The 22,108-nt window shown below is 65.3% G+C and overlaps 1 protein-coding gene across 3 annotated transcripts; it reads right to left on the bottom strand.

Annotated features, from left to right (window-relative positions):
• Positions 1–2,236: 2,236 nt before the first annotated feature.
• MICALL2 (MICAL like 2) lies at positions 2,237–18,548 on the bottom strand. Of its 3 annotated transcripts, none has more exons than XM_037137874.2 (17): positions 18,306–18,548; positions 11,712–11,760; positions 10,888–11,029; positions 10,077–10,249; positions 9,242–9,357; positions 8,348–9,031; positions 6,827–7,095; positions 6,372–6,465; positions 5,437–5,597; positions 4,972–5,124; positions 4,414–4,478; positions 4,209–4,332; positions 3,955–4,045; positions 3,800–3,873; positions 3,065–3,179; positions 2,788–2,834; positions 2,237–2,428 (listed from the first exon to the last, which is right to left on the bottom strand). In XM_037137874.2, the coding sequence occupies exons 1-17, from the start codon at positions 18,446–18,448 to the stop codon at positions 2,355–2,357; spliced, it is 2,574 nt and encodes an 857-aa protein (XP_036993769.2). In that variant the 5' UTR covers positions 18,449–18,548; the 3' UTR covers positions 2,237–2,354. The 3 variants fall into 3 exon arrangements, with proteins under 3 accessions (XP_036993769.2, XP_036993771.2, XP_036993770.2); XM_037137876.2 differs by lacking the exon at positions 18,306–18,548 and adding an exon at positions 15,683–16,098; XM_037137875.2 differs by lacking the exon at positions 4,972–5,124.
• Between the last annotated feature and the right edge of the window lie 3,560 nt (positions 18,549–22,108).

Consider the following 22,108-nt stretch of genomic DNA (forward strand, 5'->3'; position numbering starts at 1 on the left):
CTGGCCAGGACCCAGGGCCGGAGGGGACAGCTGACAGGAGCCTGGGCGAGGCCTGGGGGGCCCGGGCTGGGAGGGCCCCAGGAATGGGAGCTCCAGACTCGGGTGGGTGGAGTAACAGCAGCCTCAAGGGGAGGGAGGGTCCAGGCAGCAAGAGGCAGAGCTTCTGTCTGTGGGGGGACTGTTGCCCCCACCTGAGCCCAGTCACACGGGGTCTCTTTCCTGGGGAGCCCCCAAGCAGGAGAGGGGCAGCAGAGCCCCCAGGGGAGGTTTAGCGGTTTGGCTCCGTTTGTCCCCCTGGATGGAGGCTGAGGACCTGAACCCAGGACCCACCTCGCCTGACACATGACCCTGGGTGTAATGCCTTTGTGACTCAGTTCCCCCTCTTTTCAAAGGGACAAGGCACTGCTTATGACACCTGTTCCCCTGACGGGCCTCGTCTGGGGTGGGGGGTGGGGAGAGACCCTGAGCACAGGCAGGAGCAGGGCCGCACCCACCCGGCCAAGCAGGCCCCATCTGGCTGGGCCTCTCTAGGTGGCTGAGGCCCCTGCCACCTGCGAAGCCCGTCTCTCCTCCCAGGTGGGGGCCCCCTGGGCCTCCTGACTAGTTGTCAGGGTGCCCAGGGTAGGTGAGGCCTGGGCTGACTTCCAGGTTGAGGGCGTGGCATCGGAGAGACCAGGCCCCACCTGCACCCGGGAGGCCACCCTGGTGGTCCCCAGGGCCCCTCCTGCTCTGCCCCAGGGCTGGAAGGACATCACGGACCCAGTGACTCTGCTGACCACGAGGACTCATGCTCGTCCTGCCAGGGGGCGCTGTACGGGGTCCACAGGTGCTGGGCCCTGGAGGAGGACAAGGATTTCCTGCTGGCGGCTCAACCGCTAGCCCAGCAGGGCCTCCTGTGCTGTGTACCTGGGCTGCGCCCACTCTGCACCCAGGGGCCTCTGGGGCTTCAGGGAACAGCCCAGATGGCCAGGCACACCCTCGCCCCAAGGGACACCTCTGAGGGGATGTCCCCAGCAGCAGGGCTAGCCCCGTTGCCATGGCTATAACACACTGGACGAGGCACCCTCTGCACCCATCTCAAAGAGCCCCTGCACCCCAACCCACTGAGAAGGCGAGTCCCAGGGTGCCGTCACAGGCCCATCTGTGCACTGTGTGACTTCAGGGCATCTGCCCAGCCTCTCTGAGCTTCATTTTACTTATCAGTGAAATGGAGCCACTCTGGACCCCCAGGCTGTCCAGTCCTGCAGGGTGGTCCTCTGCCTCCCTCTGGTGGTGAAGAGGCCACACTGGGAGGGGGGCCAGTCTCAGCTAGAGGGTCCTGCAGGTCTGGTTCGGCTGTCCTCCAGACCATTCTGTAAGGCCACTGCCCAGAAAGGCCCCTGGCACCCAGCCGCTCCACCCAGCTGGGTCCCTGCACAGCCCAGGCCCTGCCAACACCTCAGGTTGCCCATCTGCCCCAACCCCGCCCCACTGCCTCTCCAATGGGTGTCTTGCTATGGAGGACAGCGAGTGAGAGGTCTCCTCACTGTCACCACTGCTTCCACGCACCCACGTGACCCTGTGGCCCCCACTGGTCACCAAAGGCTCAGAGAGGGCAGTGCCCTGGGCCAGGGCCAGAGGGCAGCGGGCCTGCCGCTGAACCTGCCTCAGTGCCAGGAAGCCCCACCCTGCCCTGCATCACACCCTGATCTCAAATTTCAAGAATTCTGACCGAGACCCTCCATGGGACCCTGTTCCCACCGGGACACAGGTGACCCTGCCTGCCACTGGGTGGGGGATGTTGGTGCTCTGCCACCTCCGAGGGCCCATGGGGAACCCCCGTGAAGGCTCCCACTGCAGCTGGGGACAGTGCAGAAGACAAAGCCACCACTGAGCCCTTCACACAGGTGGGGGGACAGCCCGAGGTGCCACCGTCCTCCTGGGTCACTGAGAGTGGAGCAGCGCCGGGGGCGGGGGCAGGTGCAGGTGTGGGCGCAGGGCCCTGCTGCCCAGGGCCTGCCAGCCTGGCTGTGCCCTCTCCTCCAGGAGTCAGGGAGGCCAGCCCTACTTCCTTCCTGTGGCTGCCAGGGGCCCAGGCCCAGGGCCGCCAGCCCGGGACCCAGGGCACAGAGCTGCGGCAGAGACGCCCCTCAGGGCCTGCGCCGCCCAGGGCCCGGGCCCACCCACAGGCTGCTGCAGACCTGCAACCCGACCCAGATCGCCCAGGGGCTGTGGCCAAATGGAGACGGAGCCTGGGCCATGTGGTCGGTTTCTTTATTGAGGCCACTCGGACCCCACAGAGGGTGGTCCAGGGCCACTTCACAGTGCCCACCCAGACCGGCCCTGGGGCCAGGGTCTTGCAGCCGCTGGGCATCTCACTCTGGGGTCCTGCTTCTTCCCTTAAAGGACCAGCGGATCTTGGACTTCTTGGACTTCTTCCTCTGGAGGCCTGGAGGAGGGAGCTCTCAGGACACCTGCCCCCCCAGGCCAACGCTCCCTGCTGGGCACCCCCCACCCGGGCCCTCAGAGCCTGTAGGCAGCCCAGCCCCTGAAGGAGCCCGGAGACCCCACCCTCCCCGGGGGGGCTGCCAGCGCCTGCCTTCAGAGGGCCTACCACACAGGGTACCCCTCCCCCTGACCAGGGGCTCACCCACTGCTTCTCAAACCCCTCAAGTGACAGGACTCACGACCTTAGGGTGAGTCTGCTTGTCCTGCGCTGAAGCTGCTGCCGAGGCCCCCGCTGCCCTGGCCCCCGCTGCCTCAGGAGGTCCCACCCCACCAAGCGCAGCACCCCCGGCCCCCAGGTACCCAGCTTCTGGATCATGTTCTCGAACACCTCATCCTCCTCTTGCTCTCTGAAACGGAACGGGGACCCTGAGGGTCAGCTCACTGGGGGTGGCGCACGCTGGTCCCTCCTAGCCGGCCTCACAGCCCAGCCTGGAGCGCAGCTGACACCAGGCTTACCTGCCCTCTCTTCAGCAGACAAGCCACACCTCAGCCTGCCCTCTCCCACCCTGGCAGGACCCCGCCTTCACCAGGCCCCGCCCTCACCCAGGCCCCACCCCCACCGGAGCCCCGCCCTCACCGGAGCCGGTCCTCATCCAGGCAGTCGACGATGTCGCTGCGGTGGTTCACGGTGCTCACATACTGAGTCAGCAGGTCCTGCTCCCGCTGCCAGTCCTGGGGTGACTTCAGACCCTCTGTAGGGACAACCTGCCATCAGCGGAGCCCCGCTGTCCCATCCCGCTCAGAATGCAGTGTCCCCACTCAAGTGTCAAGCTTCGCCATTGGAGGAGGGGCATGGCTCGCCTGGGCGCTCCGCAGCACAGACCCGGAGTGAAAGACCGTGAATGACTGAAGGAAGGAGCCTGTTAGAGACTGAGCACGGCTGCCAGGCCGTGGGTCACCGCGCCGTCCTTACAGACGTGCCCACTGTAGGGAGGTGGGGGCTGGGGCTCAGCACAGAGCCCCCGGTGCTCAGCTGGCGCTCCCTCCACCACACGGAGCACACCCCACAAGGATCAACGCTCCCTTCTGGCCCCTTGCACGTAATCAGCCCTCAGCCCTAGCTACCGACAGCTGGAGGGGCTGGGAGCTAGTCTTGTTCCCTCTCTGCAGGGGCTGAGACCCTGACTCAGAGAGGGTGAGCGACTTGGCCACAGACCACAGCCCAGAAGTGAAGGAGCTGAGACTCAGCAGCAGGCTCCAGAGACCTGCACCCCAAACAGGACCCTTGGCCTCCCCCACTGACGACAGCAGGAAGGCATCGGGAAGCCCCCCCCCTGGGCTGGGCTCCCAGCAAGAGGGCAGGGGGACGCACGGGGCATGTCCATCAGCTGGCGCAGCTCCTCCTCGATGTCCAGCTGCTGCTCCTCCAGGTGCTGGTCCCTGGACCTGCCAAGGTGACAGGGTGAGCCCCCACGCCCAGCCCAGATGGGGAGGAGGGGCGTTCCGGAGCTGTAGGCAGCTGCTCACTTGTACATCAGCTCCGACTCCAGCCGCAGCAGCAGCTGCTTCTCGTGGATGAGCCGGAACCAGTCCACCATGAGCGCGTCCTCCGAGGCGTCTGAGGGGAGGAGTGGGGGCTGGGCACAGTGTGGGGCAGAGCCCCACAGACGGCCCCAGGGGCAGGGGTGGCCCAGGGCCAGGCTGGCTTCCGCCAGGGGTAGGGCAGGGCAAGGGGCTGGCCACCCGGGTGCTGGGGCTGCGGCGGGAAGGGCGCGGCTCACCCCCCTCAGCCTCCCGCAGCCGCTTCTCCAGATCCACTCCTCTGAGCTCCAGGTCGTCCAGCTGCTGCTGGATCTGCTGCACCTGCCGCTGGATCTCCTCCTGGGGCACGTGGTCGGGGTGTGGCTACAGGTGAAAGGGCAGTGAGGGTCATCTACGCCCCTGGGGGGCTGGCTCCCAGCCCAGACCCACCTCTGGCCCACTCACCCTGATGGGGGAAGTCGCTGCCCTGCCAGGTGGAGCGGGGATGTCGGCCTGGCCCAAGGGCTTCCCTGCAGAAGAGGCAGGATGAGCATCCTGGACCGGGGCCACCAGGCCCTAGGTGACTCAGACGTGTCCTGAACGGTGGTCTGACCCCGACAGCTGGGCTCCCCCTGGTCTGCCCCCCATGTCCCCTGCACCCTCCCCAAGCTCCTGGGCAGAGCTCACAGATCCAGTTCTGTCCCCGTTGCCACCCTAGACCCTGCCCTCCTCCTCCAGGTCAGCTGCCCCTCCAGCCACCTGCCAGAGCAAACACTCCATCATCCCCAGCTCTCTGCTAGGAGGCCTGGGGCCTCTGCCCATCCTTCTCCACCCCCAGTGCCTGCCCAAAACTTCTACAGCGTGGCCGCCAGCAGCTGCACGGCCGTGGGTGCCCTGAGCCCTCCCCTCACTCTGGGCCCGGTGAGCTCCTACTCATCCTTCAAGGCTCCACTGGGCACCTCCTCCTCAGAGTGTCCCCTTTTTTGTGCCCCAAAAGAAACAGGGGTGTGTCTCCAGGCTGACCAGATCTGTCCTCAGGGGAAGGCTTCTCCCCCTCTTTCCTGCTCAGGGCCGGGGCTTCCTGCCGCAAGGGTTTGGGCTGAAGCCAGTCACTAGTGATGTCCAGGCTGGCAGGGACGAGCAGCTTCCTGCGGTGGGCTGGGGAGGGGGCTGTGGCTGCCACGGGTGAGAACGGATGAGTTCTCACGGATGAGTTATGCCATGCATCAGGCAGAACCCATCACCTGCCCATCACTTCCCTGGGCTGGGGCCACCCACAAGGCAGCGCCCCCTGTGCTCAGGGTGCCGTGCTAACCACATCCACCCAGTGAGGGCAGCATCCTCGGTCCCATGGGACCAGTGACCTGCTGGAGGTCACACAGGAAGTGGGAGGCTAGACGTGGATGCTGGGGCAAACTTGAGCTGGGAAGAGACTTGCTGCCCCAGCCCCACACACAGAGTGCAGACACGTCCATGCACACCCCTCACCTGGGAGGCTGGGCTTCGGGCCGGCTGGGCCCAGTGACCTGTCTGGCCGCTCAGGGGTCAGGGTAATTCGGACTCCCGCCTCGGAGCTCCCTGAGACCTTTGGAGGAGCATCTCCCGCCCTCAGCTCCCTCGGGACCTGCGGCTGCGCCAGCTCCGGGGCCCTGAATGGAAGGCAGGAGGCCAGCGGGCCCTCAGCACAGACAAGCAGAGTCCCGCAGGGCGGGGAAGGCAGGGCCCCGAGCCTGCCGCCTGTCGACCAAGACCCTCCCCAGGCCCCGGACTGTGTTCTCTTGGGCACCTGCTCTGGTAGGGGCACGTACTCAGGGGTCACAGCTGATGCCCGCACACCTACCTGGCCCAGGGCCCCCGTGTGCACACAGGAGGGCTGCTCCTGTCCTGAAACTGGCGTGGACTCGTGCCCGCCTGCCTGGGACGTGTCCCCGAAAAGCACTCTCTCCCTCCCGTCCTAACCACGTTGCCTGTGGGGAGTTGCCCCTTCCCCGCTGCCACGCCAACAGGTGGGTAGGGGTCCCAGCTGTGCGCCAGGGTCAGGCCTACTGAGCATGCCACCGGCTTGTCCCTTGGCCACCAAGCCAATTCCCACATGTGAGAACTTCGGGGGCCCTGATGGACCCGCCCAGCTGCCCAGCCTCCTGGTTACATGATGGGAACATGGCTCTATGTCCCTCATGCTCATGTGACTGTCCTCTGTAAGCCGGCTTCTGCTGCTCCAGCTGCCGCGCTGTGACACACCCACATCCCGGCTTGTGGGTGTGTCTATGGACTGACCCAAACAGGACCGCTGCTCACCCGGGAGCATTTGTTGAGCACCTACTGTGTGCCAGGCCCTGCACAGCCCCCAGACATGAGCTCCTGCTTGGCCTCGTGAGCACAAACCAGCAGGCATGGGTGCACGAGGCCCGCCCACTCCTCACCTCTTGGCTGGGCTCCCCTTCTCCACAGGCTTCAGGCGGCCCCTCCACCCTGCTGGCCCCTCCTCTTGGCCTTCCTGGGCGCTGGCTTTTGGGCCTGGGTGGGGGTGCAGGGAGACAGGTCATACTGAGGGGCATTCCGGGGAAAGGGGGAGTCTGCTGAAAAAAGCTGGGTCCCACCCCATCCTCCTGTGCAGCCAGCCCACCCTCAGGTGCCCCTAGCAGCTGAGGTCACAGGAAGGAGCCCTGGCTGGGAGGCAGGCACAGGACTTCCCACCCAGCCTCCTGTGCTGTGTGTGCCTGGGGGAGTCACACCACCTCTCTGAGCCTCAGCTTCCCTGCTGCCAAACAGGCGAGGGTGCCCAGGTGTGCCCCCTGGATGCTGACCATCTGTGAGCATGCAGACCATCTCTGGCACTTCATGTCCCTCATTCGCCCCGCATAAGGAGGGCTCTCACCCTTTGCCAGTGGGGCCTCTGGCTTCAGCCTGGAGCCAGCACCTGCCCTGCTGACCACTAAGGACACAGCTGAGCTCTTCCTGCCCGCCTGGGGTGGTGTAGATGCCCCTGAGGTGGTGCCCCCAATCAGTGGGGCTGGTGGTGCCATCTTTACTGGGGGGCTGAGGGCCTGGGGAGACGTCGACGGTGGCAGCTTGGTGGGTGGCCTTGCCTGTGGCCCTTCAGCTCTGGGAAGGCCACTTGGAGCAGAAGAGGTAGCTGGGGAGGGCCTGTGGGTACATGTGGGCATCAGGCACAGGTGGATCCAGGAGCCCCCTCCCACCATGAACCCCAGGCAGAGGCCTTGCAGCCTCCCTTGGTGGCTGGTTCCCAATGCCCACCCCCAAGGGAGGGCAGACAGCCCCTCTGAGGGAGCAGGGGCAGCGGCGGACATGCATCCGGCACAGGCGCCTCTCGGTACATGACTTTGCTTCCCTGTTCACCTCTGGTGTGGGATGAGGTTAAAAGGCTCCCCAGATACACCATGTATGGGGTGTGCAGGGAGGGCCCACAGCCCAGTCCCTCCTTCCTCCACCTGTGCAGGGCCAAGGGCCAGCCTGATCCCATAACCACCCTGGGAAGCCCCAGGCGGCGGGGGCGGGCCCAGCAGGGGTCCGGCAGCTCTGAGCAGAGGGGGCAGCAGGAGTCAGTGGGCCTCCTGGTGCGGCACCGCCTTCCTCACCAGGTGACTGGTGAGGGGGACAGTGTCCCCCCAGCAGCTCAGAGCACGGCCCTATCTGGGCAAAGGCTCTCTACCATGTGGTCAAGTCAGGGTGAGGTCGTCCTGGGTCAGGGTGGGCCCGAGTCCAAGGACAAGTGTCCTCGTGAAGAAGAGATAGAAGAGGAGACTCAGGGACACACAGAGGGGAGACAGACACGTGACAACGGGAGCACAGAGGGAGGACCCGACCACCATCCCAGGGACACCCAGGGCCCCGGGAGCTGGGCGAGCAGGAAGGGCCCTGCCCTGAGACACCTCCACCTCACACTGGCCTCCGGAGCTATGAGCAAACCAGCGTCTGTGGGGCTGGCTGCCCAGGACACTGACACAGAGGTGTCCCACCCCTTGGGACAGCGTCTCCTCCCAGGTCTGTGTGCAAAAGGCTGGGACCTGGGCAGGGCAGGGGTGGCCCAGAGCTCCTCTCAGGTCAGACTGGTGATACCCGGGCCACTCCAGCTGCTGCTTCCCCATGTGTGAAGCAGGTGTCCTCGGAGGGCTGAGCATGTGCTACTCAGGGGCCCTGGTGGCAGTGTCACTGGGCCTGCACCCACCCCCCACCGAGCATGCAGACAGCAGCTGTGTCCCCTGCCCGCCACAACCCAGCCACCCAACCCCCCGCCTCACTCTCCCTGCTTCCCAGATAAGGAAACTGAGTCTGGGGGGAGAAGCCAGGAAGGGCAGACCCTGCATATCCCAGCCCTCTGGCCTCTGGGGACCCCAGTGGGTGTGTAGGGGCGCCCCAGTCCCCCTCCCCCACACACCTGCCAGGCGCCTGAGCGCTGGCCCCCTCCAGCCTTGGAAGGGCCTTTCGGAGGCAGCTCAGTGCTTGCTCCCTGTGGCTGAGCCCCGAGGGCGCATCTGCTGCCGCTAGGGCCCTGCCCATTGGCCCAGGGCTGGGTGCAGCTCCAGGTGTCTGTAGGAACCTCTCTCTCGCCTGCTGTGTCCTGGAGGCCGACGGGGTCCAGGCCGGGGCACCCATTGGGCCTGCAGATGCTGGGCTGGGACTGAGCTTGGTCTGGGGGGCTGAGCAGCCTTGTGTGGCCAGGCAAGGGTCTGGGGCTCTGTGGGTCACAGCAGGACAGGGGCTTGGAGAGAGCCGGGGCCCAGCTGGGCTCCCTGAGAGGACATGGGAGGGGGTGGTGGCTGGAGGGGGAGCCGCAGTGGGAACAAAGCCTTTGGCCGTGGAGTTGCCCACCACAAGCTCCCGGGTTGTGGGCCTGGCCCCTGGCCCTGCATCTCTTCGCCCCCCTGCCTCCTGGGCCGTCTGCGGGGCACTGAGGGGTTTGGAGTCCGTGGGGGCTGCCCCTGGCTGTCTGGGGGCCCGGCCGGGCAGCATGGGACTGGCAGTGGCAGCTGTGGGGTGATGGCTGGAACAGACGAAGACGCCTGGCTCTGCTGTGGTCCGGTAGGCCCCTGGGCGCAGCGTGTTGGAGCACTGCTTGCACCTGGGGTGAGGGGCAGAGGGAACAGGGCCCACTGGCATCATAGGACCCTGAGGATGTGCTCGGCTGTTCCCGCATCCATCCCCTCCACAAGCACCTCTGCTGCACTGTCCACTGTCCTGAGTCTAGGACCCCACCAAAGGCCCGGTTAGGGGTGTGGACGCCCCAGAAAGGGCCCATGCCTCCCCCCTCACGCGTTCAGGCACGCCTCACCTGAAGCAGCTCCGATGGTACAGCTTCCCATCGGCCAGGTGCCGTTGCACCAGGTGCACATGCTGGCCGCAGACCCCACAGGCGCTGCTAACCCGACTGCCAGATGAGGCCTGGCCCTGGGGAGGGACAGCAGCTGAGGGCTCTGAGCGCCCCCGCCCCCGTGGACCGGCCCAGCCAGCGGCCGGTGAAAAGGTCCCAGTTTACAGACTGGAGAACCAAACCTCCGGGGGCAGCCAGGGCTCACACTCAGGCCAGCTGGACTGAAGTCTGGTCCAAGGGGATGGGGCGCAAGGCCTGGCTTTGGACACCCAAAATTCCCACCCCAAGGCACAGAAATCCAACCCAACACCCCAGGAGCCTGGAGCCTGGTGTGCCAGCCAAGGGGCAGCAGGGGGCGCCCAAGGGCAAGTTATGGCCCCTGTCAGCCTCCACCTTGGGAAAGCCGGGACACATCTCCTTTGCAGGGCCAGCCTGGGAGGGAAGGGCACACCCAGCTTTCTCTCTTGACCCTCTCTCTTGTGGGAGAGGACACAGCCGGAGCCGAGAAACCCCCTCAGAGTCCGGAAAGGTCTGCGTCCGAGGTCCCAGCTCAGCTCTGCCTCCCTGGGCCTCAGTTTCCCCGCCCACTGTGGGGACCACGCAGGACTGGAGGGCCTCGGGAGCCGGTCCCCACGGACTTCTGAGAAACGTTAGCTGAAGCTGTGAGGGGACCCGAGGGGACCCCACACCATTTCGAGCACAGGGGTTCAGGGGCCACACTGAGCCTGCCCAGCCCTGCTGGGTCAGAGCAGGCGGAAACCAAGAACTGGGGGCGGGGCGGGGCTGGGGTGCTTACAGCCTTTAGCGGTGCTCCCTCTGCACCCCCAGCCTTCCGCTGGCGAACGGCGTTGGTGCTGATGGGAGACAGCGGCTGCCCCCGGGCTGGGGCCGGCTGGGGTGGGGCCTTCTTCCCGGAGGGCTCCTCATCGGAATCGGACTGGGACCTTTTTACACCGGCCAGGCCCCCAACTGCAGGAGACACCGGGTGAGGGGGCCCGGCCCAGCCCAGCCCCCATGCTGGCTCTCATAGTGTCTGGGGGCCTGGAGTGGGGATTGGGGGCAGAGGGGGCAGGACAGCGCCTGCTGGCTGCCGACGCCGCCCCAGCGGGGCCCTGGCCTCACACCCGCCCTCTCCGCCTCTGTGGGGTCAGGAACGGGGACTTTTTCGGTTTCTCCACCGAAGGGGAATGGGAAGGCGGGGCTGGCCTGGAGCCCAGCGCAATTCCGGGGATTTCTAAGGCCTGGGGAGGAATGTGGGGAGAGAGACTAAGAACCAAGCTGGGACGGAGCCCCCTGGTTTGCCTCTCCCTGCCCACCGGGCCTGCAGGCCCCCGGCCCAGGGCTAAAGGCAGGACTAATGGGGTGACATCAGGAGCTGGGCCTGGGAGCCTCCAGGGCCCTGAGGCAGGACCGACAGGCAGACCCCCAGGGGTGCAGACAGGGAGACCAAGGCCCCAGGGGGGTAGAGGGGGCTGGACAGGAGCATCTGTTCAGTGGATGAGGCGGGGGAGGTGGGCCCCACGGGGGAGCAGCAGACAGGGTGCTGCACGAGCCCACCGGGCAGAGCGGGTACAGGCTGTGGGGGTGGCGGGGGCTGCCGCGCTCACTGGGGGAGCGTCCGTGGAAGTAGTTGTAATACTGGGACACATAGGTGAGGATGCTCAGCCGGTCCGGCACCTTCATGGCCACCATGTCCTCGGCGTCCAGCAGGGCTGGGATGCCCAGCTGCTCCTCCGCCACGAGGAAGGCCTTGGGGAGGGAACGGTCAGCAGGCAGCAGGTGGGGGAACACCACGGCCTTCCCTCCAACCAGGTCACCAGCACCCCCGGGAGGCACCAGAGGCAAGAACCCCACTAGGAGCCCAGAAAAGTCCGGGTTCAAGGTTCCAGCTCAACTGAGCCTCGAGGCCTCCCTGGGCCCCAGTTTCCCCGTGTTCGGGTCGCAGCCTGGCCAGGCAGGGCTGAGGGAACGTGGGAGCTGGTCCCTGTGGGCTCCCGCTTGGGCACTGGGCGGGGGTGCGGGGTGCAGGGACGGCAAGGGGTGCATTCTGCCCACTGTCATCAGCCCGCTGGGATATGGGGCCTCCTCTGCAGCGAGGACACAGGCTGCCTGGCCCAGGGACAGCCCACAATGTGGCTGGAAGCAGTCCATGCAGGCCCCTTAGGCCCGGGCTGAGTGGCAGGGCAGGGGGTGGGGTGAGGGGCCATGATGGCTCACACAGGACATGCCTGGGGCCCTCCCAAGGCCACCTCTGCTCTGACTCTGCTGAGGGTGGCGGGAAGGAGGGCCCAGCCACTCCAAAATCAAGAGGAAGGGCACCAGGTGGGCCCGGCTCTCAGGCTGGGATGGCCACGGAGTTCTTGGGGGAGCCCAGACTCCCTCCACCAGGCCTCAGGGCCAGCGGGGCTGCGGGGCAGGAAAGGGGACTCACCAGCTTGTTGTTCTCATAGACGTTTTCCTTCCTGAGAGTGTCGAAGTTTCTAGGAGATAAAATATGAGTGTGCAAAGCAGCTCAGACCCCAGGAAGTGGGGCTGGAAGGGCCTCGGAGGTCATCCTACTCCAGTGGGGAAGCCAAGCGGGTGTGCGGTTTTCCTGGGAAGGAAGGAGGAGAGCAGGGCTGGCCGGCACAGCGGCTCCGGTCGCCCTGGTGGCCTGGGCACAGGGGGCTGGCACAGCCATGGTCCAGCCCTGCCGGGACACAGCTCAGAGGAGAGGGCTGCCCTCAAATACCAAACCCAGAACCCCACCCAGGAGGCCACGGCCCCTATCCCAGGGGCGAGAGCACAGCAGGACAGGGGAGCTGGCAGGGTAGGAATAGGGCCAGACGGTGAGGGACGGAGCTCCACGCCCCACCCCTGCCCTGGGCATTCTCTTGATCCCCAGCACCTCCATGGTCCCTGCACCCTGGGCGCTCACGCCCCACATGCTCTCAGCGCCCACCTCTCACAGGTGGAGAGACTGAGACACGGGGGCTCCATGGCCCACCGAGGCCACGCAGCGGGGAAGACCGAAGCCAGGCCATGGCCCCAGAGTCCAGGCTCTGTGGCTCCACCACCTGGGCTGTGGCATTAAGTGCCCACCACGTGCCCAGCCTCCCCGAGGGCCTGAGGGGGCAGACCCTCACCCCAGACCGAGAATATTAGAGCCTTGGCCCCCACTAACTGGACCACAGGGCACAGGACGTCCCAGACACAGGGGACCCAGAGCCACTGCAGGCCGCCTGGGGACCTGGCACACGCCCCTCCCTGGCACCACGGCCCCTGGAGTGTCCAGGAGGGTGCTCTAGGCAGAAAGCACAGCCAGACCCCCGAGGGAGGTCCCGGGCGGTCGAGCACGGGTCTGTCTGTGCAGCCACGTCACTGTCCATGGGGCACGAACAGCACCCTTGCAGCTTCAGCGTGAACTGGAAGGTTCCAGAAGCCTCCCAGCATGGGAGAGAGCACGTCTGACCCCTGAGGCAGAGCTGTAAACCCCCAGGCGACCCCCTCTTTTCTAGGCGCCCCTGTCCCCATGTGAGAAGACAACGAAGCTTCTAGAGATGAACCCAAGGGCCCCGGCTGAAGGCTGAGCAGACCCCACAGGCGGGGTGGCTGAGACCCTGTGGCCCGGGGCCCCATCCCAGCCCCGGATGGCCTGTTACACAGAAGAAGAAACTGAGGCCAGGGCCCCACGGTGCTGCATCTGTGCCTCCCCCACTCCACCCCTGAGGCCAGCCACCGTTCATCAACCTGCCTGGCTCTTCCGGAAACCACCCCGTTTCCGCTCAGACCACCCCCGGTAACGCATTCCAGATGCTGAGACCACCCCATGAGCACAGAGGGCGCTTTGTGCGAGGGACAGGACGGTGGGCACGCTTGTCCAGGGCAGATGAGGGGCCGGAAGGAGCTAGAAGGGCAAGCAAGGCCAACTTGTCCCTGCAGCTCGCCCACCACGCTGGCTTCACGCCCACAACACCCGTGGGCTCTCAGCCCTCTGTCCTCAGCCTCCACCACCCCCCACCCCCCGTCCCTTTGAAAGCTGTTTCTTCTGCAGACCTGCCCTGGGTCACCGGCAAGAGGGCAGGACAACAAGTTCTGTTTTGTCTCCAAATAAATGGGAGAAGGCCCCTGCCCCCTGCATGGGCCTCGGTCCACCTGGGGGCTGCAGCCTGTGAGTTTGGGGCTGCCAGTTGCCCTGTGGGGCCCTCTCCTCCCCTCGACCCAGGGTAAGGTCCTCAAAGCTCCAGGTGGGCCAGGGCACCCCCAAGGTGTGCCAGCCCCTGCTGAGCAGGGTCAGAGGGAAGCAGGGCAGAGGCTACAGAATCGCTCTTCTGCTGAAGTTCAAGGACCCCAGCCTCTCGGGACAGTCCAAGCTGCTCCCGGGCACTCGAGACCTTCGCACTGGGCCTGAGCACCCTGACCAGCCCCTCCCGGACTGGGGTTCTCACGTAGCCCTGAGTGGACAGTCAGGCCGGAGCTCACATCCCTCCCAGCATGAGGTCCAGGGCTTCGGAAGTCCCCGGAGTCGGGCTGCCTTGCCAATCCCTTGGGAAAGCCCGGAGCAGACACCCACCAGCCTCGGGAAGACCTGACCTGACCAGCTCTCTGCCAGCAGGGACCCTGGTGGGACAGGCTGGGCTGCACCCCCTGCAAAAGATCTTTTGGAGTCCTCACCCCTAGGACCTCAGAACACACCCTGATTTGGAAATAGGGTCTTCACAGGGCGAATCAACTTACAACGAAATCCCGAAGGTGGGCCCCAATCCAGACTGTGTCTTTGTCAGGAGGGAAACTGGTGCCCAGAGGGAAGGTGGCCACCCACGCACCCAGGACAGAGACCCCAGGGGCACTTGGCCAGCGATGCCAGACTCTAGCCAGGAGCTAATCCACTGCCGCTGTTGAAGCACCCAGTTTACAAGCCTGAAGGACAGACCTGGGCCCTGGGGGAGGCAGCCATGCTGGACCACAAGGCTCTGGTGCTCTGAGGCCCTGCAGGGAGCCAGCACACAGCCAGCACTCCGTAAATGCAAGCGGAGTGAGTCTGCGGCAGCGGCTCACTTGCTTCCTCGCTCTCCTACCACCGGCCAGTGGGCTGACCCTCGGGGTCTGCACAGCCTGACTCAGGGACCCTCCGGCCATGGCTCACAGCTCTGGCCCAGCCCTGGCCCCAGCCTGCCTCCCGGGTTACTACTGACCAGGGCTGTTGACCTCAGACTGGAGCCTCGGGCCCCCTCTACCTGGGGGCTCCAGGGAAAGTGTGCCCCCTCCAAATTCCCGAAGAGCTGACCTCATGCTGTTTATTTCTTGGAACAAAATGCAACCGTGGGGGTTGGGGGGGCGGGGGCTGCGGGCCCAGGGCGGACAGGAGGGAAAGCCATTCGCTGAGCACCTCCCGCATCTGGAGTTAATCCTGCCGGGAAGGGGAACCGAGGGGGAAGGGAGGCCCCGGGCAGGGCTGGTTCCCAGGCCCCACCTTGTACCTGGGGGGCAAATGAGATGCCTCCCCTCTTGGCCTGCACTGAGCCCCAGACCCAGCCCAGAGTCAGGTCCAACCAGCAGGACTCAGCCCTGGGGCTGCTTCTGGCTTGGGAGCCGGGGTTGGGGGAGTGACGGGACATCAGGCCCTGAGCTGTCCCCAAGGAGTCGGGCCCACAGCCCCTCCCGTGTCCATTCTGAAGATTGTACCCGGAAGGCTGGGCAGCTGGCCCTTAGGCTGAGGAACAGAAGGCTTCTGTCCCCAGGCGGCTTCCTGCTGACCTCACGCAGGAGGGGCAGTGGGCCTGACCCAGGCGGGAAACAGAGGCGCCTCTGAGCTTCTGGGTGGGCGCCCCTGGGGGAGCCTCTCCTGACCCCCAGCATGGGTGTGTCTGGAATAGTGGTCAAGGAGTAGCCCCTGCCACTGGCCCTGGGCCCTGACACCCGCCCTCCCTCCGGGCAGGGAGGCCCGGGAAGGTCAAAGCCCACTTCCTGACACCCCACAGGGGCCAGCTGTCCGCAGCTGCTGCAAGTGACCTTTACTTGATGGCCCCCTTCCTTCGCTGCCCCGGGACACTGCCTGGTGCTGGGAAGGGCTCCCACCCCTCCTCCGGCCTGTTGTGGAAATTTTCATGCCTCCCGGTCAGGCCCCAAAGGAGCAGAAGCGGCTCCAACCGGATGGATTTACCACCCCGGAGGCTTGTGTTGGGCATTACTGCTCACCTGGCAGCTCACCGACCTCCCCAGGGAAGCCGACCCTGAGGCCCACCTGCAGCTGCCAGGTGGGCACAGGCCACCTCCCTGCGATGGATTCGCCCACACACACCACGATCCCCGAGGAGCCACCCAAGAGGGCCGTGTGGCCTCCAGGGCAGGGCCACATGAGCATGGCTGGCACTGGGCCGGCGGCAGAGCCGCCCACCAGCAGCGTCAGGCCGCCGTCCCTACCTGGCTGGCTCAGCGCCCAGTGGCTCCTCACAGCAGCTCTCCCTCCGCCTCGGGCCAAGAGGAAACGGGCTCCCGTGGAGCAGGAAGGACTGAGATGAGACAAAGGGAAGGGGCCACAGAGCCAGGATGTCCACCTCCTGCTGCCAGAGGGTCTGCACTGGACGGCGTGTGGGGTGGTCTCGCCCTGTGGCGTCCCTCACTGCACGCCTCTCTTCCTGTGCCTCTGGGGCCACAGGCAGCTCGGAGCTTCCTGGGGAGATGCCCCCCACCCAGCCTCCAGGGGCACTGTGGGTTCAGAGTGGAGGAGGGGTCTCTAAGGCACACACAGGGGCGCCACAAAGGGCTTGGGCACAGGACGCACGGGAACCCACACACACAGGCACGCACCCCTATCACACCTGCTCCCCTGACAGCGTCCACAGAGTCCCCGCCACACCCCCATGGGTGGGACCCGCACTCCTTCCTGGGCTGCCGCAACCAAGGACCACACACTGGGTGGCTGAACACGACACACGTTCCCTCCCCACCCCAGTCTGGGAGGCCACACATCCTCTGACAAAGTGACAGAGCATCCCAGGGCGTACCCCCTGCAAAGGCTCTGGGGCAGGCTTTGCTCCCGACCCCACCCAGCCTCAGGTGGCTCCAGGCCACCCTAAACTTGTGGTTGGGTCACCCCAATATCGCCTCCACGGTCACATGGCTTCCCCCCTCCCTCCCTCCTCATTCGCACCTGCACAGCCCCTGCTTTCCAGAGCACTCTTGCCCTGCCAGAGCCCCCAGCACAAGCCCTGATCTATGGACTTCCAGCGTGTACTGACACCTGTGGTCCACCTGACAGCTGCCAGTCGCGGTTCTGGCCCTGGGGACACGCCCTCTCTGGAGCTGAAAGTCCAGAGGCCAGATGGCCAGTCAGCAGTGAGATAATGCGATGCCCCATGCAACCAGGGTCAGGGGCAGCCCCTTGCCCGAGTCCCACCCGCAGTGTTCTCATTCAGTTCTCGTCCACTGTTGGTCCCTGGGATGGGCACAGGCCTGTGTGCAGCAGGCAGCACCTGGCACCCCGCAGGCGCTCAGTACTGGTGAGGCGAACGGCGGCACAGCACCTGCCTGTGCCTACTCCTGGGCATGCCCCCGCACGCTGCCCTGGCTCCCCCACAGGTGGTGCCCACGGGGGCTGGCAAACGGGCACAGGCACGGAGACATGTGGCCTCTGGCTGCAGCACAGCGGGCAGAGGGAAGCTCCGGGGCTCAGAAGGGCCCCAAGTCTCAGTCACACCTGTGCCACCATCCTGAGGCCACTAACCCTGCAGACATCCGCAGCACCCTTCTGTCCTCTTGCAGACTTCTCCCGCTGACCTCATCCAGGCTGCCTGGCTCCATCCCCGCTGGCCTTGCCAGGACCCTGCATGCACACCAGTGGGGCTCGGCCTGCCAGCCTCGGCTCCTGACCCTCTCCCAGCCTCCACACCTCCCGCCCCGCCCCGCCCCGTGACACTCAGGTCACAGCTCAGCTTCAGGTGTTCAGTACGGATGCATATCCTGCCCCCACATCTTCTGCCCCCAAGGGTGACCAGTGCCTCCCTGGGCAGGGGGCAGAGGCTGCAGCCCACATGCCCATGGGACCCCCACAGGACTCCACAAATGCACCCTGGAACCTTGGGAGGGAAGGGGAGTCACCTGCAGGCCTCATTCTCAACACCAGCTTCCCACAGACAGTCCCTTAGGGGCAGTCCCTAGGGGCACAGGGCACATTGAGGTGCAGGGGGGAGCCCCGGCTGCCAGCCCCGGACTCTATGCTCTCCACCAGTTCCCCAGTCTGCAGTAACAGAGGCCTGAGGGCGGCACCTGCCACCCTGGGCCCCTCCCTGCTCAGAGCTCCCTGCACACACTCCACCTGCCTGGGTTGCAGCCTGCACGTCCCAGGAGAACACCTCCAGCCTCCAGCATCGTGGTCTTCCCCAGAAGGCACCTGAATGGCTGGTGAACCAAGGCCTCCCTGCAGCGAGCTCTGTTTCAGCAAGCTGGGCCCTGGTCATGGCCAAAGGGCGTGTTTTGAGTGAATAATGGACGAAGCGGGTCCAGGGTGGGGATAAGCTTTGGCAACAAGTAGGGGCCGGCCAGCCTCCCAGCCACGACTCCAAGACCGTCCTCAGGCTAGAAGACCTGGAGGCGTCTGCTGCCCACCTCCCGTGGCACCAAAAGGTGGAGATCAGCTGCCTCCACCTCACCCCCTGCCACCTTAAGGTGCGGGAGCCCCATGGGAGGTGGGAGGGTCTGGGGCTTCCTGCTCAGCGCTGGCCCCGCCCCCTCAGAGCCCCTGAGCCACAGCCCTAAAGGCGCCTGGACAAGCTAGGGGACAGGCAGAACCACACACGAAGCCCCCAGAGCCCCCTACCCCAGTGCTGGTGGGAAGGCCCTGGGGAGACCGCGCCGAAGGGGCGGCTGTGGCGGGAGCGCCCGGGACGCGGGCCTGAGTCACCGCCTGACTAAGCCAGCGGGGGCGCCGGATGTCTTGGCTCCCTCCCAGCTCGACTTGGCGGACGGGCAAACTGAGGCCACCGGGCCGCGTCCAGGGCCGGGCGAGCTCCTGCGGCGTCGGGTGCTGGGCGCGCGGGACACTTACATGAGGTCGGGCCGGTGGCGATGCAGGATGGCGCAGAAGGCCAGTCCGTCGCGGAACGACGTGGTCATATTGGTGATACTCACGTCCCGGTAGCCCTCACACTGCTGTCGACACCACTGCTGCAGTGCCTTGATGGCGGCCATGTGGACAGCGTCCCTTGGGCACGGGAAGTCCGAGCCCTGAGCCTGGAAGACGAAGAATCGCAGCGGTGCAGCCGGCGGGCGAGAAGCCGGCTTGAGTGCACCAGAGCCCGCCCTCCCGACACCGCCCCCTCTTGGCCCCGCCCATCCACGCACCTCACTGGCTCTGGCCTTAGTCAGGTCCCGCCCCACCATCCGGCCCCGCCCCTCATAGACCTCTGCCCCGCCCATAAAAGCTCCGCACAGGCTCCGGCCTCAATCAAACCCCGCCTCTCCCCTCAGCCCCGCCCCTGCAGACTTCGGCCCCGTCCCAGCAAGGCAGCTGTCTCGTCCAGGCCCCGCCACCTTCTGCTCAAGGCCCGCCCCGCCCACCAGGTCCCGTCGCGCCGCCTCCCTCCCCTCTCAGCCTCCGGCCAGGGCAACAGGGAACGCGCGCCCGGGGTCCGGCCTCTGCTCTGTCTCCCACGGAGGCTTCGGTACTGGCGTTCTTTTCAATTCCCCTCCACACCACCACCACCTCCCTCATGGAGAAGTGGAAGATGGTCCCTCCTCATACAGGGAAACTGAGGCTTGCCCAGGGTCACATGCCTGGGACATGAGAAGCCAGGCTAGCCTGACTGTCTTCTCCTGGGAATGCGCCCCCCCCCCCCACATCCCGTGCAAGACAGCAACTCCTTGGACTTTCTTATCGCGGTTTTCATGCCCGCGGGGTGCCAGGCAAGGCAGGGCTTCCTCCCGATTTGCAGAAGAGGCACCTGAGGCTGGAGAAGGGGTGGGTGCCCACAGGGAGTCTTCCCTCCTGGAGCCTGCCTACTTGGGCTGCTTCTGGGGCCTGGGCCCTCCGGGGTGGCGGCAATCTGTTGTTTCCCAATTTCCCACTTTAAACATCGATGGCGCCAGCCACTAAGAAAAAGCACCACTTAAGGGCCCTCTATTATCAGGGCAGCTCCCTACACACTGTTCCCACGGAGCCCTGACTGCAGCCACATGGACAGCCAGCCGGAAACATGGACACCAGAGATGCAAGAGAACTCTACTCTCCTGGTCACTGGCCCCAGGGCTTGTCCAGACAAGGCCCACAAGAAGGAAGGAAGCTGTTTTCCCCAGAGCAGCCCCTGGCAAAGAGACAGCATGGCTTCTCTGTGACCCCTTGAAGGAGCAGAAACTGAGGCCATCCACCCTAGAACTAGTGCATGGCATTCTGGGTCCTTCCTGCTGCAGTGCCCTGTGGTGCAGACACTGGGCAGCCCCGGTGGGTGCAAAGCCTGAACACAGATGGTGAGCTCCCCATCTCAGGGGGCATGCAAGTCAGTGCTCGAGGGGAAGACCCTGTGACCTACGACACTCACTGGCCGTGGCTTCTGCACACACCTGCGAGGGGGTTCCCAGTGTGAGGACAAAGGGCGTTTCGTGCCAGCTCAGCCAGGCTGCTGGCTGCTCCCGGAACAGGAACCAGCTGGCTTTTCCTGACCCCAGATCGGCAGTTAGGAGAACTAGAAAAGCCGGTGAGGAAGGGAAAAGCAAGATATACCCACTGGCCACTCTCCACATGGCCTGCTCTGGGGACATTTGCAGCGTGTCCACATCAGCAGCCCACACAGCACTTCCTTCAATCCACCCACTTTTCTCCCCGCCCCTGTCTCTGCACCAGCTCCCTAGCCTCCCTCCTCCCTCTGGTCACCATAGTCATGCCTCCCCAGCCACTGGGGACAAGCCCTACCCTGCTAGGCCTCCTCGGCATTCTGAATACAGTCTGGGACCTTATCGTGCCTGTGGCCTTTATTGCCCTCACGCTCCCCAGCCTCACCCTCCCTACACCCGCCCTCCCGGCCTCAGTCCAGCCAGCCCTTCGAGCCTGCACTCAGCCACTCCTCTCCCTTCAAGACCCGAAACCCGCCCCACCCACAGCCAGCACACAGGGTCCCTGCCAGGTGCCCAGGACCGAAGCCTGGTGCTCCTCTCCTCTCACTGCTGGTCCTGCAGGAAACTGACCCCTGAGCCCCGCCATGGCTACTTCCCCACCCTCTGCTGGTGTGAGCCTGGATTTGTCCAAGAGCCTTTTGTGCTCTGCTTCCGCCTTGCCAGCCAGCCGACTGTGCACACAGAATTGGCGACACCAGGAGAGTGTGCCGTCCACTCAGCCCCTCACCGGCCCCAGCTCATATGCAGCGAAAGCATAGGCTTTGTAACAGGTCCTCCAAAGCCCTCAACCCTGACCTTCCCCACTTCCTCTCCCACAACTGAGCCCATGGGCACCCACCCGTGTCTCCGCCTCAGGGCCTTGGCACTCACTCTTCCTTCAGCCGGGACCCAGTTTTACAGCCTCCCTTGCATACAGGTGGGAGCCGTGTTCTGAGTCCCTGCCAGTGGGAGTGACACATGCACCTCCAGACCCTCCGCCTCTCTGGTCCACTGGCTGGGTGCAAAGGATGTACTAGACACTGGGGCCACAGAGGGGGAGGGCCTGGACCCTGTGGGGTCCGGTGAGGCCACCTGGGCCACAGACAGCTGTGGGGCCTCTGGGTGAGTGAGAAGGGTGGACCGAGTTCAGCTGCTGGAACCTGGGGCCTGTTTGTCACAACAGCTAGATCCCATCCTTTGCTGACTGATGCACATACCTGTGGCAGTGCTGAGGGGACACAGGGCTGCTCAATGACAGAGGGGCCCCTGTCGGGGCCCAGAAGCCAGAGGTGGCTTCCCGGAGCAGGAACACGAGCACTAAAACCGGAAGCCTAAGTGGGACTTACCCTGTCCAAGAAGAGGGGAGGGCTTCCCGGGCTGGGGACTCTGGGGCCGCAGGTGTGGGTGGGGACAAAGGGAGCCCGTGCAGCTGCAGTGGGAGGAGTGGGGCGGGGGCCCAGCGTGTCCCTTCCAGCCTCTCATCAGCTTTCAGGCCCATTCTCTTTCTCTCCCTTTTTTTTTTGAAAGATTTTATGCATTTTTAGAGAGAGGAAGCAAGGGAGATAGGGAGGGAAACACCCATGTGTGGTTGCCTCCAGTGTGCCCCCTACTGGGGTGCTAGGCCCATTTTCTCACTAAAACCTCCAGCTGCCCTCAAAAAATGGGCTCTGCCTACCTAGTCTGCAGCTCAAGAAAAGAGGTCCCAAGCACAGAGGGGGCCACCTGACCAGCCAGGAAGGACCAGGACTGAGGGGCGGTGTCTTGCCAAGTGGCCACACTGGTCTGGGTCCAGGCCAGTGATCCCAGTGTCCTCCTCTCCTGCTGCCAGCATGGTCCCCACCCCTATGGTGATGGAAGAAGGGGGAACTAAGCCACGGGGCTGGCAGGAACAGTGCCGGGGACCAGGGCGGACTGGGCCAGAGGCACCACGCACTCCCATCCGAAAGCCCCTTCACCCAAGGCCCCTTCACCCAAGGGAGCAGCCATTTTGCACAGCGGCTCCCAAACCAACTGGCCTGTGGAACCTGTGTGGCAGGAACCTGTCGCCAATGAGAGAGCCACAGCAGTGGGGCTCATGCAAACAGCACGGCTTGGGGTGAGATGCTGGCTTGCCCGGGACCCCACAGAAGGCCCCCCAATCCTGAGCCTCCTTACATTCACAGTCAGAGGGCCCCTCAGGCTCAGGCGTTATGGGAGCGGATGCCAGGGCTGCCCGTGAGAGATTCAGCCCCCTGCCTGGCCTGCCGCTGCCGATTGCGGCTG

This window comes from Artibeus jamaicensis, unplaced genomic scaffold (assembly GCF_021234435.1).
Source record: "Artibeus jamaicensis isolate MK-2021 breed Jamaican fruit bat unplaced genomic scaffold, CSHL_Jam_final scaffold_3151, whole genome shotgun sequence".
In the NCBI taxonomy this organism is placed as follows: Eukaryota; Metazoa; Chordata; class Mammalia; order Chiroptera; family Phyllostomidae; genus Artibeus; species Artibeus jamaicensis.

What these genes read in the sequence shown, in the direction of transcription:
- MICALL2 (XM_037137874.2), bottom strand. Translation starts at nt 18,448, where the DNA reads ATGGCCGCCATCAAGGCACTGCAGCAGTGGTGTCGACAGCAGTGTGAG. An exon ending in CGCCACCGGCCCGACCTCAT is followed by an intron (nt 11,761 to 18,305) that starts GTAAGTGTCCCG and finishes TTTATCTCCTAG; the next exon opens with AAACTTCGACACTCTCAGGA. An exon ending in GCTGCGGGAGGCTGAGGGGG is followed by an intron (nt 4,046 to 4,208) that starts GTGAGCCGCGCC and finishes TCCTCCCCTCAG; the next exon opens with ACGCCTCGGAGGACGCGCTC.